At 47.3% G+C, this 13,750-nt stretch overlaps 1 protein-coding gene across 2 annotated transcripts in view; it reads left to right on the top strand.

Annotated features, from left to right (window-relative positions):
• kcnh3 (potassium voltage-gated channel, subfamily H (eag-related), member 3) overlaps positions 1-13,750 on the top strand; it is a 248,801-nt gene that overhangs the window by 161,813 nt on the left and 73,238 nt on the right. For both annotated transcript variants that reach the window (XM_046369023.1, XM_046369033.1), the window contains 3 exons: positions 3,376-3,631; positions 4,380-4,537; positions 5,239-5,443. In XM_046369023.1, coding sequence (XP_046224979.1) covers positions 3,376-3,631; positions 4,380-4,537; positions 5,239-5,443 — 619 coding nt within the window. The remainder of the gene's footprint in view (positions 1-3,375; positions 3,632-4,379; positions 4,538-5,238; positions 5,444-13,750) is intronic.

Genomic DNA, 13,750 nt, shown 5'->3' with positions numbered 1-13,750 from the left:
GTTGATGTGTCTCTCTCTCCTCACCCCTCCAGAACATGTTGTTGATGTGTCTCTCTCTCCTCACTCCTCCAGAACATGTTGTTGACGTGTCTCTCTCTCCTCACCCCTCCAGAACATGTTGTTGATGTGTCTCTCTCTCCTCACTCCTCCAGAACATGTTGTTGATGTGTCTCTCTCTCTCTCCTCACCCCTCCAGAACATGTTGTTGATGTGTCTCTCTCTCCTCACCCCTCCAGAGCATGTTGTTGATGTCTCTCTCTCCTCACCCCTCCAGAACATGTTGTTGATGTCTCTCTCCTCACCCCTCCAGAACATGTTGTTGATGTCTCTCTCTCCTCACCCCTCCAGAACATGTTGTTGACGTGTCTCTCTCTCCTCACCCCTCCAGAACATGTTGTTGATGTCTCTCTCCCTCTCCTCACCCCTCCAGAACATGTTGTTGATGTGTCTCTCTCTCCTCACCCCTCCAGAACATGTTGTTGATGTGTCTCTCTCTCCTCACCCCTCCAGAACATGTTGTTGACATGTCTCTCTCTCCTCACCCCTCCAGAACATGTTGTTGACGTGTCTCTCTCTCCTCACCCCTCCAGAGCATGTTGTTGATGTCTCTCTCTCCTCACCCCTCCAGAGCATGTTATTGATGTCTCTCTCCTCACCCCTCCAGAACATGTTGTTGCTGTGTCTCTCTCTCTCCTCACCCCTCCAGAACATGTTGTTGATGTGTCTCTCTCTGTCCTCACCCCTCCAGAACATGTTTTTGATGTGTCTCTCTCTCTCCTCACCCCTCCAGAACATGTTGTTGATGTGTCTCTCTCTCTCCTCACCCCTCCAGAACATGTTGTTGATGTGTCTCTCTCTCTCCTCACCCCTCCAGAACATGTTGTTGACGTGTCTCTCTCTCCTCACCCCTCCAGAACATGTTGTTGACGTGTCTCTCTCTCCTCACCCCTCCAGAACATGTTGTTGACGTGTCTCTCTCTCCTCACCCCTCCAGAACATGTTGTTGATGTGTCTCTCTCTCCTCACCCCTCCAGAACATGTTGTTGATGTCTCTCTCTCCTCACCCCTCCAGAACATGTTGTTGATGTGTCTCTCTCTCCTCACTCCTCCAGAACATGTTGTTGATGTGTCTCTCTCTCTCCTCACCCCTCCAGAACATGTTGTTGATGTCTCTCTCTCCTCACCCCTCCAGAACATGTTGTTGATGTCTCTCTCCTCACCCCTCCAGAACATGTTGTTGATGTCTCTCTCCTCACCCCTCCAGAACATGTTGTTGATGTGTCTCTCTCTCCTCACCCCTCCAGAACATGTTGTTGATGTGTCTCTCTCTCCTCACTCCTCCAGAACATGTTGTTGATGTGTCTCTCTCTCCTCACCCCTCCAGAACATGTTGTTGATGTGTCTCTCTCTCCTCACCCCTCCAGAACATGTTGTTGATGTGTCTCTCTCTCCTCACTCCTCCAGAACATGTTGTTGATGTGTCTCTCTCTCCTCACCCCTCCAGAACATGTTGTTGATGTGTCTCTCTCTCTCCTCACCCCTCCAGAACATGTTGTTGATGTGTCTCTCTCTCTCCTCACCCCTCCAGGACATGTTGTTGATGTCTCTCTCTCTCCTCACCCCTCCAGAACATGTTGTTGATGTCTCTCTCTCCTCACTCCTCCAGAACATGTTGTTGATGTGTCTCTCTCTCCTCTCCCCTCCAGAACATGTTGTTGATGTGTCTCTCTCTCCTCACCCCTCCAGAACATGTTGTTGATGTGTCTCTCTCTCTCTCCTCACCCCTCCAGAACATGTTGTTGATGTGTCTCTCTCTCTCCTCACCCCTCCAGGACATGTTGTTGATGTCTCTCTCTCTCCTCACCCCTCCAGAACATGTTGTTGATGTCTCTCTCTCCTCACTCCTCCAGAACATGTTGTTGATGTGTCTCTCTCTCCTCTCCCCTCCAGAACATGTTGTTGATGTGTCTCTCTCTCTCCTCACCCCTCCAGAACATGTTGTTGATGTGTCTCTCTCTCTCCTCACCCCTCCAGGACATGTTGTTGATATCTCTCTCTCTCCTCACCCCTCCAGAACATGTTGTTGATGTGTCTCTCTCTCCTCACCCCTCCAGAACATGTTGTTGATGTGTCTCTCTCTCTCCTCACCCCCCCAGAACATGTTGTTGATGTCTCTCTCTCCTCACTCCTCCAGAACATGTTGTTGATGTGTCTCTCTCTCTCCTCACCCCTCCAGAACATGTTGTTGATGTGTCTCTCTCTCCTCACCCCTCCAGAACATGTTGTTGATGTGTCTCTCTCTCCTCACCCCTCCAGAACATGTTGTTGATGTGTCTCTCTCTCCTCACCCCTCCAGAACATGTTGTTGATGTCTCTCTCCTCACCCCTCCAGAACATGTTGTTGATGTCTCTCTCTCCTCACCCCTCCAGAACATGTTGTTGATGTGTCTCTCTCTCCTCACTCCTCCAGAACATGTTGTTGATGTCTCTCTCCTCACCCCTCCAGAACATGTTGTTGATGTGTCTCTCTCTCCTCACCCCTCCAGAACATGTTGTTGATGTGTCTCTCTCTCCTCACCCCTCCAGAACATGTTGTTGATGTGTCTCTCTCTCCTCACCCCTCCAGAACATGTTGTTGACGTGTCTCTCTCTCCTCACTCCTCCAGAACATGTTGTTGATGTGTCTCTCTCTCTCCTCACCCCTCCAGAACATGTTGTTGACGTGTCTCTCTCTCTCCTCACCCCTCCAGAACATGTTGTTGACGTGTCCCTCTCTCCTCACCCCTCCAGAACATGTTGTTGACGTGTCACTCTCTCCTCACCCCTCCAGAACATGTTGTTGACGTGTCTCTCTCTCCTCACCCCTCCAGAACATGTTGTTGACGTGTCTCTCTCTCCTCACTCCTCCAGAACATGTTGTTGATGTCTCTCTCTCTCCTCACCCCTCCAGAACATGTTGTTGATGTGTCTCTCTCTCCTCACCCCTCCAGAACATGTTGTTGATGTCTCTCTCTCCTCACCCCTCCAGAACATGTTGTTGATGTCTCTCTCTCCTCACCCCTCCAGAACATGTTGTTGACGTGTCTCTCTCTCCTCACCCCTCCAGAACATGTTGTTGATGTCTCTCTCCTCACCCCTCCAGAACATGTTGTTGATGTGTCTCTCTCTCCTCACCCCTCCAGAACATGTTGTTGATGTGTCTCTCTCTCCTCACCCCTCCAGAACATGTTGTTGACGTGTCTCTCTCTCCTCACTCCTCCAGAACATGTTGTTGATGTGTCTCTCTCTCCTCACCCCTCCAGAACATGTTGTTGATGTGTCTCTCTCTCCTCCAGAACATGTTGTTGACGTGTCTCTCTCTCCTCACCCCTCCAGAACATGTTTGGGGACAATCCGCCCATCCCAGAGTACAAGGTGGCAGCCATTCAGAAATCCCGATTCATCTTGCTCCACTACGGGACCTTCAAGGCTGGCTGGGATTGGCTAATCCTGTTGGCTACCTTCTATGTCGCAGTCACAGTGCCCTATAATGTGTGTTTCACTGTGGTGGGGGGACGGGACGAAGGAAGCTCCGCCCCCCGCAGCCCCCCCAGTGTGAGTGACATCCTGGTGGAGATCCTGTTTATGCTGGGTAAGGAGAAGAGGGCTAACATTATTCTGATGTTATTCTAACATTATTCTGATGTTATTCTAACATTATTCTGATATTTTTCTAATATTAACGTTCTTCTAACATTGCTTCCACATTGTCTAACGTTATCTACTGCATCTATTAGTATAACATTATTCCAACACTATTCTAACATGATGTAACATGACTGCATGTCCCTATTTAAAGACTTTACCCCATACGTACACTTCCTAATGACAATCTCTATGACTAACATCCTCTGTCAATGGATTGGCATGGTACATATGGCTAGAGAACTTCCTCCTTCTACACAACACTAATTACATTTTCTCCAGGTACTTAGTATGTTCATTGTGGGAGAATAAATACAGTCATCTAATTAAATGAATAGTTAATTGTAATGAACACTTATTTGTTCATCATTGTATTACTGGCCCCTGATGGAAACTCTGCCCACCATCTCTCTCTCTCTCTCTCTCTCTCTCTCTCTCTCTCTCTCTCTCTCTCTCTCTCTCTCTCTCTCTCTCTCTCTCTCAGGGCAGACAGATGGACATCATAAGAGTGAACTAACTGCAGTGTTAATGATGCGTCTCTAGTCAATGATGTGACCGGTGGTCATATTGTCAATGCTTTTTAAAACAAATAATAGCCTCTATCCATGTACAGCAGTGCACTTATATATCAACAATATATAAGTGTTGATATATATCAACAATATTAATGTACATTCCTATCTGTCATTCTACAGATATCGCGTTGAACTTCCGGACGACCTTTGTGAGCACATCGGGCCAGGTGGTGTACGACGCTCGTTCCATCTGTGTGCACTACGTCACCACCTGGCTGTTTGTTGACCTCATCGCTGCATTGCCCTTTGACCTGCTCTATGCGTTTAACGTCAGTGTGGTGAGTGTCTCTGTGTGGGACTGGTTACAGGACAAAATGACAGAAGTAAAGATGAACAGTGTCTCTGGGGTTGGTGTAGTGGTGTCTCTGGGGTTGGTGTAGTGGTGTCTCTGGGGTTGGTGTAGTGGTGTCTCTGGGGTTGGTGTAGTGGTGTCTCTGGGGTTGGTGTAGTGGTGTTCCTGGGGTTGGTGTAGTGGTGTCTCTGGGGTTGGTGTAGTGGTGTCTCTGGGGTTGGTGTAGTGGTGTCTCTGGGGTTGGTGTAGTGGTGTCTCTGGGGTTGGTGTAGTGGTGTCTCTGGGGTTGGTGTATTGGTGTCTCTGGGGTTGGTGTAGTGGTGTCTCTGGGGTTGGTGTATTGGTGTCTCTGGGGTTGGTGTAGTGGTGTCTCTGGGGTTGGTGTAGTGGTGTCTCTGGGGTTGGTGTAGTGGTGTCCCTGGGGTTGGTGTAGTGGTGTCTCTGGGGTTGGTGTAGTGGTGTCTCTGGGGTTGGTGTAGTGGTGTGAGGGATGGATTGTTAAGGAACGGACACCATATTAGCTTTGGAACTGTCCCTACTAAGATCAATCCAGATATGTTACACAAGGCATTATGGGTACTGTAGTACATCACGCTACAAAGGATCTCTGAAATGTAGGACTGATACCTAAAATGTCAAACGCTGCGACGGAGCTCATAATTGATGTCTGTGTGTGTGTTTCTGTAGTACTTTGGGGTCCACCTTCTGAAGACAGTGCGGTTGCTGCGCCTGCTGAGGCTGCTACAGAAGCTGGAGCGTTACTCCCAGTACAGTGCTGTGGTCCTCACCCTGCTCATGTCCATGTTCGCCCTGCTGGCCCACTGGATGGCCTGCGTCTGGTACTTCATCGGACGCAGAGAGATCGAAAACAGCCCCAACTCCTGGGACATCGGTCAGTGCACCAGCATGTCTGCATGTCACATTGAGATTGTCATCTGTTTTTCAAGGGAGCCAAGAAGCAGCTTCACAAGCATTCAGTATGTTATTCTCATGGATGCTTGTGATGCTGTTGCTAGGATTTGTCTTGCAAATCAGATTATGATTGTTAAAGTGACATGCTAAATAAAATATGAATGAAAACAACATATGGGTTCTACTAGACATTTTGTTCAATGACTGTAATCATGATGCAACTGCATTCAAGTCAGGACTTCTAATAAGCGTTTGGCTGTAGCAAAATGATGTACCAAATAATTTTAGCCTGAGATTTGATCAGTAAACAGCAGTCATACTTTTCCCCTCTCTGAGCCCTGGTACTTTACCCTCACTGAGCCCTGGTACTTTACCCCTCACTGAGCCCTGGTACTTTACCCCTCACTGAGCTCTGGTACTTTACCATCACTGAGCCCTGGTACTTTACCCCTCACTGGGCCCTGGTACTTTACCCCTCTCTGAGCCCTGGTACTTTACCCTCACTGAGCCCTGGTACTTTACCCTCACTGAGCCCTGGTACTTTACCCTCACTGAGCCCTGGTACTTTACCCTCACTGAGCCCTGGTACTTTACCCCTCACTGAGCCCTGGTGCTTTACCCCTCACTGAGCCCTGGTGCTTTACCCCTCACTGAGCCCTGGTACTTTACCCCTCACTGAGCCCTGGTACTTTACCCCTCACTGAGCCCTGGTATTTTACCCCTCACTGGGCCCTGGTACTTTACCCCTCTCTGAGCCCTGGTACTTTACCCCTCACTGAGCCCTGGTACTTTACCCTCACTGAGCTCTGGTACTTTACCCCTCACTGGGCCCTGGTACTTTACCCCTCACCATTTGGTTGAAACCCTCCACCAGACTCTGGGTCTATTAAACTAAACCTCTCCCAGGTTAGGGCAGGGGGAAAAGAGGGGAGAGAGGAAATGAGAGAGGCGGAGAGAGAGAGGGTGGGGAGGAGGGGGAGAGCGAGAGAGGAAATAAGAGAGGTGGAGAGAGGAGACAGAGTGAGAGACAGACAGAAAGAGAGAAGGAGGGGGGATACAGAGAGAGACAGAGAGAGAGAGAAAGACAGACAGAGAGAGAGAGAGGGGGCAAAGAGAGAGACAGAAAGAGACAGAGAGAGAGAGAAACTGAGAGAAAGACAGGAAGAGAGAGAGAGAGGGAGGGGGCAGAGAGAGACAGAGAGAGACAGATAGAGAGAGAGGGGGGGGGCAGAGAGAGAGACAGAGAGAGAACGAGAGAGAGACAGACAGACAGACAGACAGACAGAGAGAGAGAGAGAGAGAGAGAGAGAGAGAGAGAGAGAGAGAGAGAGAGAGAGAGAGAGACAAATTCCATCTAGACACTGTTGCCCTAGAGCACACAAAAAACAATACATACCTCAGCCTAAACATCAGTGCCACAGATAACTTCCACAAAACTGTGAACTATCTCAGAGACAAGGCAAGAAGGGCATTATATGCAATCAAAAGGAACAAAATTCAACATACCAATTAGGATCTGGCTAAAAATACCTGAATCAGTTATAGAACCCATTGCCCTTTATGGTTATGAGGTCTGGGATCCGCTCACCAACCAAGAATTCAATATTTACATTTTTGTTGTTGTTTTATTTCACCTTCATTTAACCAGGTAGGCCAGTTGAGAACACCTTTATTTAACCAGGTAGGCCAGTTGAGAACACCTTTATTTAACCAGGTAGGCCAGTTGAGAACACCTTTATTTAACCAGGTAGGCCAGTTGAGAACACCTTTATTTAACCAGGTAGGCCAGTTGAGAACACCTTTATTTAACCAGGTAGGCCAGTTGAGAACACCTTTATTTAACCAGGTAGGCCAGTTGAGAACACCTTTATTTAACCAGGTAGGCCAGTTGAGAACACCTTTATTTAACCAGGTAGGCCAGTTGAGAACACCTTTATTTAACCAGGTAGGCCAGTTGAGAACACCTTTATTTAACCAGGTAGGCCAGTTGAGAACACCTTTATTTAACCAGGTAGGCCAGTTGAGAACACCTTTATTTAACCAGGTAGGCCAGTTGAGAACACCTTTGTTTAACCAGGTAGGCCAGTTGAGAACACCTTTATTTAACCAGGTAGGCCAGTTGAGAACACCTTTATTTAACCAGGTAGGCCAGTTGAGAACACCTTCATTTAACCAGGTAGGCCAGTTGAGAACACCTTTATTTAACCAGGTAGGCCAGTTGAGAACACCTTTATTTAACCAGGTAGGCCAGTTGAGAACACCTTTATTTAACCAGGTAGGCTAGTTGTAACGGTTTTGACTTGAGGTTATTATTTATAGGGGTGCCAGGTAGGTTGTGCCTACCAGAGAAAACATTAGTTTCTCCTTTTAGTTTGGGTGGGAATGAGTCCCATCTGGTCCGTCAAGTCTACACCAATACAAAGGACGTATGTAAAAGTCAGGATGGAAATAAACTTTTCATAAACCCTTAAAACATTGAAAAGAACTTCAAAAACAATTATATTCTGTTGTGTGGGTTGTATTAGCAACAACAATGATTACACACATATATAATAATATCACAATGAGTTCTGGTTCCTCCAGAAATGTCCTGTACATCGGGCCTAAAAAGAGTCCTGCCCGGTAAAGGAGTTCAGTGAACTCAAGTGACTTTTGTCACGCGATGTTTGTCCGTTCGTTCCGTGTAGCGTAAACCCAGTATTAAACATACGATCAATATAACAATTACTTTACCACAGAACCTTAAAGCGGATCAACTCTTAATTAAGTCCTCAACTACCACTAACTACACAAATCACAGTATACATCACATCCAAACAAATGAAATACCGTATACAAAAAGGTGGTAGTCAGTCGGTCAGTCAGACAATCCAATCCGCCAATAGATCTCCAGCGGAGAAAGGCCACGAAGAACGGAGAGGTGTAGTCCAGGGACGCAAAGAGTGGATCCGATCCTGGGTAAACTCTCTTAGGCTACAAAACACACGTTTAACGGCAACAAAACAAACGGAATAGAGAAGCTTCGGAACTGAGGGTTGAACACATCCTCATGCACGTCTCCATCACAACCCCACTTTCGTGCAGCTGATGCTGGCTATTTAATTGGGAATTAAAGGGAAAGCGCCCTATTGGAAGGAGCTGCACTGAGACGGTTCAGAAAAATTCAGGGCCGTCACACACCCCCTCCCCTGGAAAAAGCCGACCATTGCCCTGGAAGGCACATCTTGGTCGGGGAAACCGAGAAAGGTCTCCTCATCACTTTCCTCTACAAAAAGATTCATTACTTTTTGGAGCTCACGCTCCTCAGCTGAGGAGTCACAGGCCTTAAGGTGCGAGACTTCTGGGTCTGGGAATCCGAGAAAAGTATCCTCACTATCCTCTTCAAAGATATCCAGGACCTTGCGGCGCTCAATCGCCTCCAATTCCTCAGCCGAGGGGTAACAGGCCTTAAGGCGTGAGACATGGACGATGCGCATATCTTCACCTGTGTCCTCTTTCACCACTCGGTAGTTCAAAGGGCCCATCTGCTCCACAATCCTATATGGTCCTTGCCATTTAGGAGCGAGCTTGGCCGAGAAGAATTGTTCAGCTTTCGAGTAAGGATGAGAGTGAAGCCACACCCGATCACGAAGCTGGAACTGCATGTCTCGTCTGTTCTTATCATAATTTCTCTTCTGCTTGAGTCGAGCCTGGATCATGTTCTTTGAGACAAGAGCTCTCAAGTCATGGAGATGGCCTACCTGGTCATAGCAAGCAGCGTCTGGAGTAAGCTGCTGGGGCTGTAGCACCATATCCAAGGGTCCTCGGAGAGGACGACTTAGGTTCAGCTCTGCAGGTGTGACTCCAGTGGACTCTTGCACAGCAGAATTCAGGGCAAATCGAAACTCATGAAGGTGCTTGTCCCAGTGTTTGTGCTGGGTCCCTACATAGGAAGCAATCATTGTCTTCAAGGTTCGATTTACTCTCTCAGTGAGATTGGTCTGTGGGTGATAGGCCGTGGTCAACTTCTGCCTCAGGTTCCATCTTTGGCAGGTCTCCTCAAAGAGATCAGAGACAAATTGGGAACCTCGATCAGACAGGATGTAATCAGGCACTCCCCAGCGAGTCAGGATCTCTTTCGTAAGGATGTTAGAGACGGTCCTTGCTGTGGCCTGACGCAGGGAAAAGAGTTCCACCCACTTTGAATAGTAATCAACAAAAACAAGTATGTACACATTCTGATTGGAGCTTCTAGGAAATGGACCCATCAAATCCACTCCTAACATTTCCCAAGGTCGGGTAACCACCGTTTGCTGCAACTTGCCAGCAGGCTTTCTACCTTCTGGTTTGTACATTTGACAAACCTGACAATTTCGGATGTGTGACTTCACATCCATGCTCAGATGTGGCCAGTAGAGTAACGCTTGCAACCGCTTGTAGGTTTTGAACCTGCCCAAATGACCAGCTAATGGGTCTTCATGGAAATGTTGAAGCAGTTGTAGGCGTAGAGTGTCCGGTATGTACATTTGGTAGAGTGTTCTGTGAGGTAGTTGTACGACTCGGTAGACTTTATCTTCAATGATGGTCAGCTTTGTGGTAGGATTGACCATCTTTTCTCCATCTTCCAGGATAGTCTGGTACAAAGCCTGTACTTCTGGATCATCCTGTTGAGCTTTCCATATTGCCTCATCAGAGATGGGAAAGTCTGTTTTGGGCGAGTCTCGACTGCTTGACAGGACAGTAGCACATGTAAGATCAGGGCCACCGTTATCACAAGTAGGAGCTCTGGACAAGGCATCTGGAACAGTGTTGTATTTTCCTTTCCTGTATTCCACTGCAAATGTGAACTCTTGCAACCGTAGAGCCCATCTTATGAGTCTGGTGCTTGGTTTGTTGGTCTTGAACACCCACACAAGGGAGGAATGGTCAGTGACCACAGTGAAGTGTCTTCCCTCCAAGTAGTACCTCCACTTTTCCAAAGCCCAGACCACTGCAAGGCACTCTTGCTCTGTTGTGGAGTAGTTCCGTTCTGCTCCATTCAATGTCCGACTGGCGAACGCTAGCACTTCTTCAGTGCCAAGTCCAGTCTGTTGGACTAGGACAGCACCAAGTCCAACATCACTTGCATCAGTGTAAACAACAAAAGGGCAATCAAAGTTGGGATGACCTAAAATGGGAGGTGTGACGAGATGTCGTTTCAGGGTTTCAAAGGAAGTCTGGCACTCTGCCGTCCATTGGAATTTCGCTCCTTTTCGCTTCATCGCGTTGAGAGGTTCTGCCACCTGGGAGAAGTTCGACACAAACCGATGGTACCATCCAGCCATACCAAGGAACCGTTGAAGGGCCTTGAGTGTGGTTGGCACAGGGAAGTCTTGTACAGCCTTGGTCTTTTCAGGATCCACATGAATGCCGTCGAAAGACACAATATGGCCAAGGAACTTCAGGGAGGTTTGGCAGAAGTTGCTCTTCTTCATATTTAAGGTCAGACCAGCTTCTCTTAGCTTGTCCAACACTGCTTGAAGATCTTGAAAGTGTCTTTCTCTGTTCTGAGAGTAGATAATTATATCGTCCAGGTAGACGAAACAGATCTTCCCTTTGAGCTCACCTAACGCAATCTCCATGAGTCTTTGGAAAGTGGCAGGGGCATTCTTTAATCCAAAGGGCATCACCTTAAAGGAAAACAAGCCCTCGGCACAGACAAACGCAGTCTTGTCCTTGCTTTCCTGGTCCATCTCAACCTGCCAATAACCACTATTGAGGTCAAGGGTAGTGAACACAACAGCGCCAGACAATGACTCCAGGATCTCATGGATGGTGGGAAGAGGATAGGCATCAGTCTGGGAAACATTGTTGGTCTTCCTATAGTCCACACAAAATCTAAGACCACCAGTCTTTTTGGGATGAGGACAACAGGAGCAGCCCAGGGAGAGGAGGAACGTTCTATTATATCTTGGGTTAACATATCATTTATGAGTCCCTTTTGGATGATTAGCTTCACTGGGGACAAACGATATGGCTTTTGCTTGATCGGCATTTCCTGTGTAAGGAATATTTTGTGCTTCAGGAGCCTGGTGCGTCCCAGCTTTGAAGTACATACATCAGCATTATTCTGCAGCTGTTCCAACAGCCTTAACTCCTCTGGCTGTTCCAGCTGAGCTCTTCTCACAGCCTGTAAAAGGAGATCGTCAGAAGGATTATCGAGGGTTAGTGGTACCGGAGCAATGGCAGAGAAGACTGCCACATTTGAACCCCAATCATGTAACTTTTTAGCTTCTGATTGGTGCGGTATTAACTGAAAGGATGGGGATGTCGATGGGGGGGCGTAGGCAGTGACTCTTGGGGTTTCAGCTCTGGTTAAAGCACCCAGAGAAGGATGGTCATTGCTGCGAAGAGAGTTAGGTGTGTTGGCCTGTTGTGATTTGTGGTTTCTGGAAGGGTTTACTTGATACGGTCTTGGACATGTAGCTGAAGAATGTCCCTTTTGGCTACATCTCCAACAAAACATGAGAGGGTCTTGGCTGGATTCTCTGGCTGTTGTTGATAGTCTGTCTTGGGTGTCTGTTTCTTTCTCTGGACATATTGCTGTTGGCATTCTCTGTCCTTCTCAAACTGCTGTCCCAAGCGAACCAGTCCATCGACAGTGGTGACTGTAGCATGGCCTTGTCTTGGCTGTTCAGAGGTGCCAGCTTGGCCCTCAGTGGTCTGAACAGAAGTGGACACCAGAGAAACTCTGTGTAAGGAGTTGTGCCTAATGGAGGCCATGTCCACAGACAAGTCATCCAACATTTTAACACAATTAGAGAGTTCTCTCTGCAAGTGGCCTACAGTGTTAACCATGGGAGAAAAAACAGAATTAACATCCTTGAGGACCTCAGTGTGGTGATGTTGCAGGCGCCATTGGAGAGTGGCAGTGAGTTGGTTTCGTTGGTAGTCAAACTGCCTGTCCATGGCACCAGTAATTTCCTGTCTTCCACTCTCACTGAGCTCTGTCAGCATGTGGGTTAGAGTGCTCAGTGAGTTTCTGAATTCCATGGCACTCTGTTGTTGCTCTTCCCTCAGACATTTGAAATTATGGTGGATAAGAGTTTGGAGATGTTGTTGAGTCCGACGAATATCAAGGATGTCACCTTGAAGTTGTAAGACTACAACCTCTGGAGATAAACCAGACAATGGAGGAAGGTTGGGTGTCAGAGGGAGGGCTAGCTCAGTACTTCCACACAGATCCATGTCAATAAGTGAGTAACTGGTTAGACCTCCTGTGGCCTGTGGCTCAGGCCGGGCATTCAGATTCCCAGGGCTCTGGCCCAAAGCAACTCCATTATCTCCATTCACATTATGATTTGCGTTGTCAGCTTGATGGTCAGAATGGCCCTGTGTATTCCCATTGACAGGTATGACATGGATGAGCACATTATCTTGGGGTGAATCCATTGTTTTAATTCCACACAAAATATTTGCTTTGGTTAGTTCTCAATGTTGAGCTGTCCCATCTGGGGTGCCATTTTTATGTAACGGTTTTGACTTGAGGTTATTATTTATAGGGGTGCCAGGTAGGTTGTGCCTACCAGAGAAAACATTAGTTTCTCCTTTTAGTTTGGGTGGGAATGAGTCCCATCTGGTCCGTCAAGTCTACACCAATACAAAGGACGTATGTAAAAGTCAGGATGGAAATAAACTTTTCATAAACCCTTAAAACATTGAAAAGAACTTCAAAAACAATTATATTCTGTTGCGTGGGTTGTATTAGCAACAACAATGATTACACACATATATAATAATATCACAATGAGTTCTGGTTCCTCCAGAAATGTCCTGTACATCGGGCCTAAAAAGAGTCCTGCCCGGTAAAGGAGTTCAGTGAACTCAAGTGACTTTTGTCACGCGATGTTTGTCCGTTCGTTCCGTGTAGCGTAAACCCAGTATTAAACATACGATCAATATAACAATTACTTTACCACAGAACCTTAAAGCGGATCAACTCTTAATTAAGTCCTCAACTACCACTAACTACACAAATCACAGTATACATCACATCCAAACAAATGAAATACCGTATACAAAAAGGTGGTAGTCAGTCGGTCAGTCAGACAATCCAATCCGCCAATAGATCTCCAGGGACGCAAAGAGTGGATCCGATCCTGGGTAAACTCTCTTAGGCTACAAAACACACGTTTAACGGCAACAAAACAAACGGAATAGAGAAGCTTCGGAACTGAGGGTTGAACACATCCTCATGCACGTCTCCATCACAACCCCACTTTCGTGCAGCTGATGCTGGCTATTTAATTGGGAATTAAAGGGAAAGCGC

The sequence above is a fragment of the Oncorhynchus gorbuscha genome, linkage group LG01 (assembly GCF_021184085.1).
Source record: "Oncorhynchus gorbuscha isolate QuinsamMale2020 ecotype Even-year linkage group LG01, OgorEven_v1.0, whole genome shotgun sequence".
NCBI classification, from domain to species: Eukaryota; Metazoa; Chordata; class Actinopteri; order Salmoniformes; family Salmonidae; genus Oncorhynchus; species Oncorhynchus gorbuscha.
Note: the sequence above shows the minus strand (reverse complement) of the source record. Positions and strands in the feature narration are given on the sequence as shown.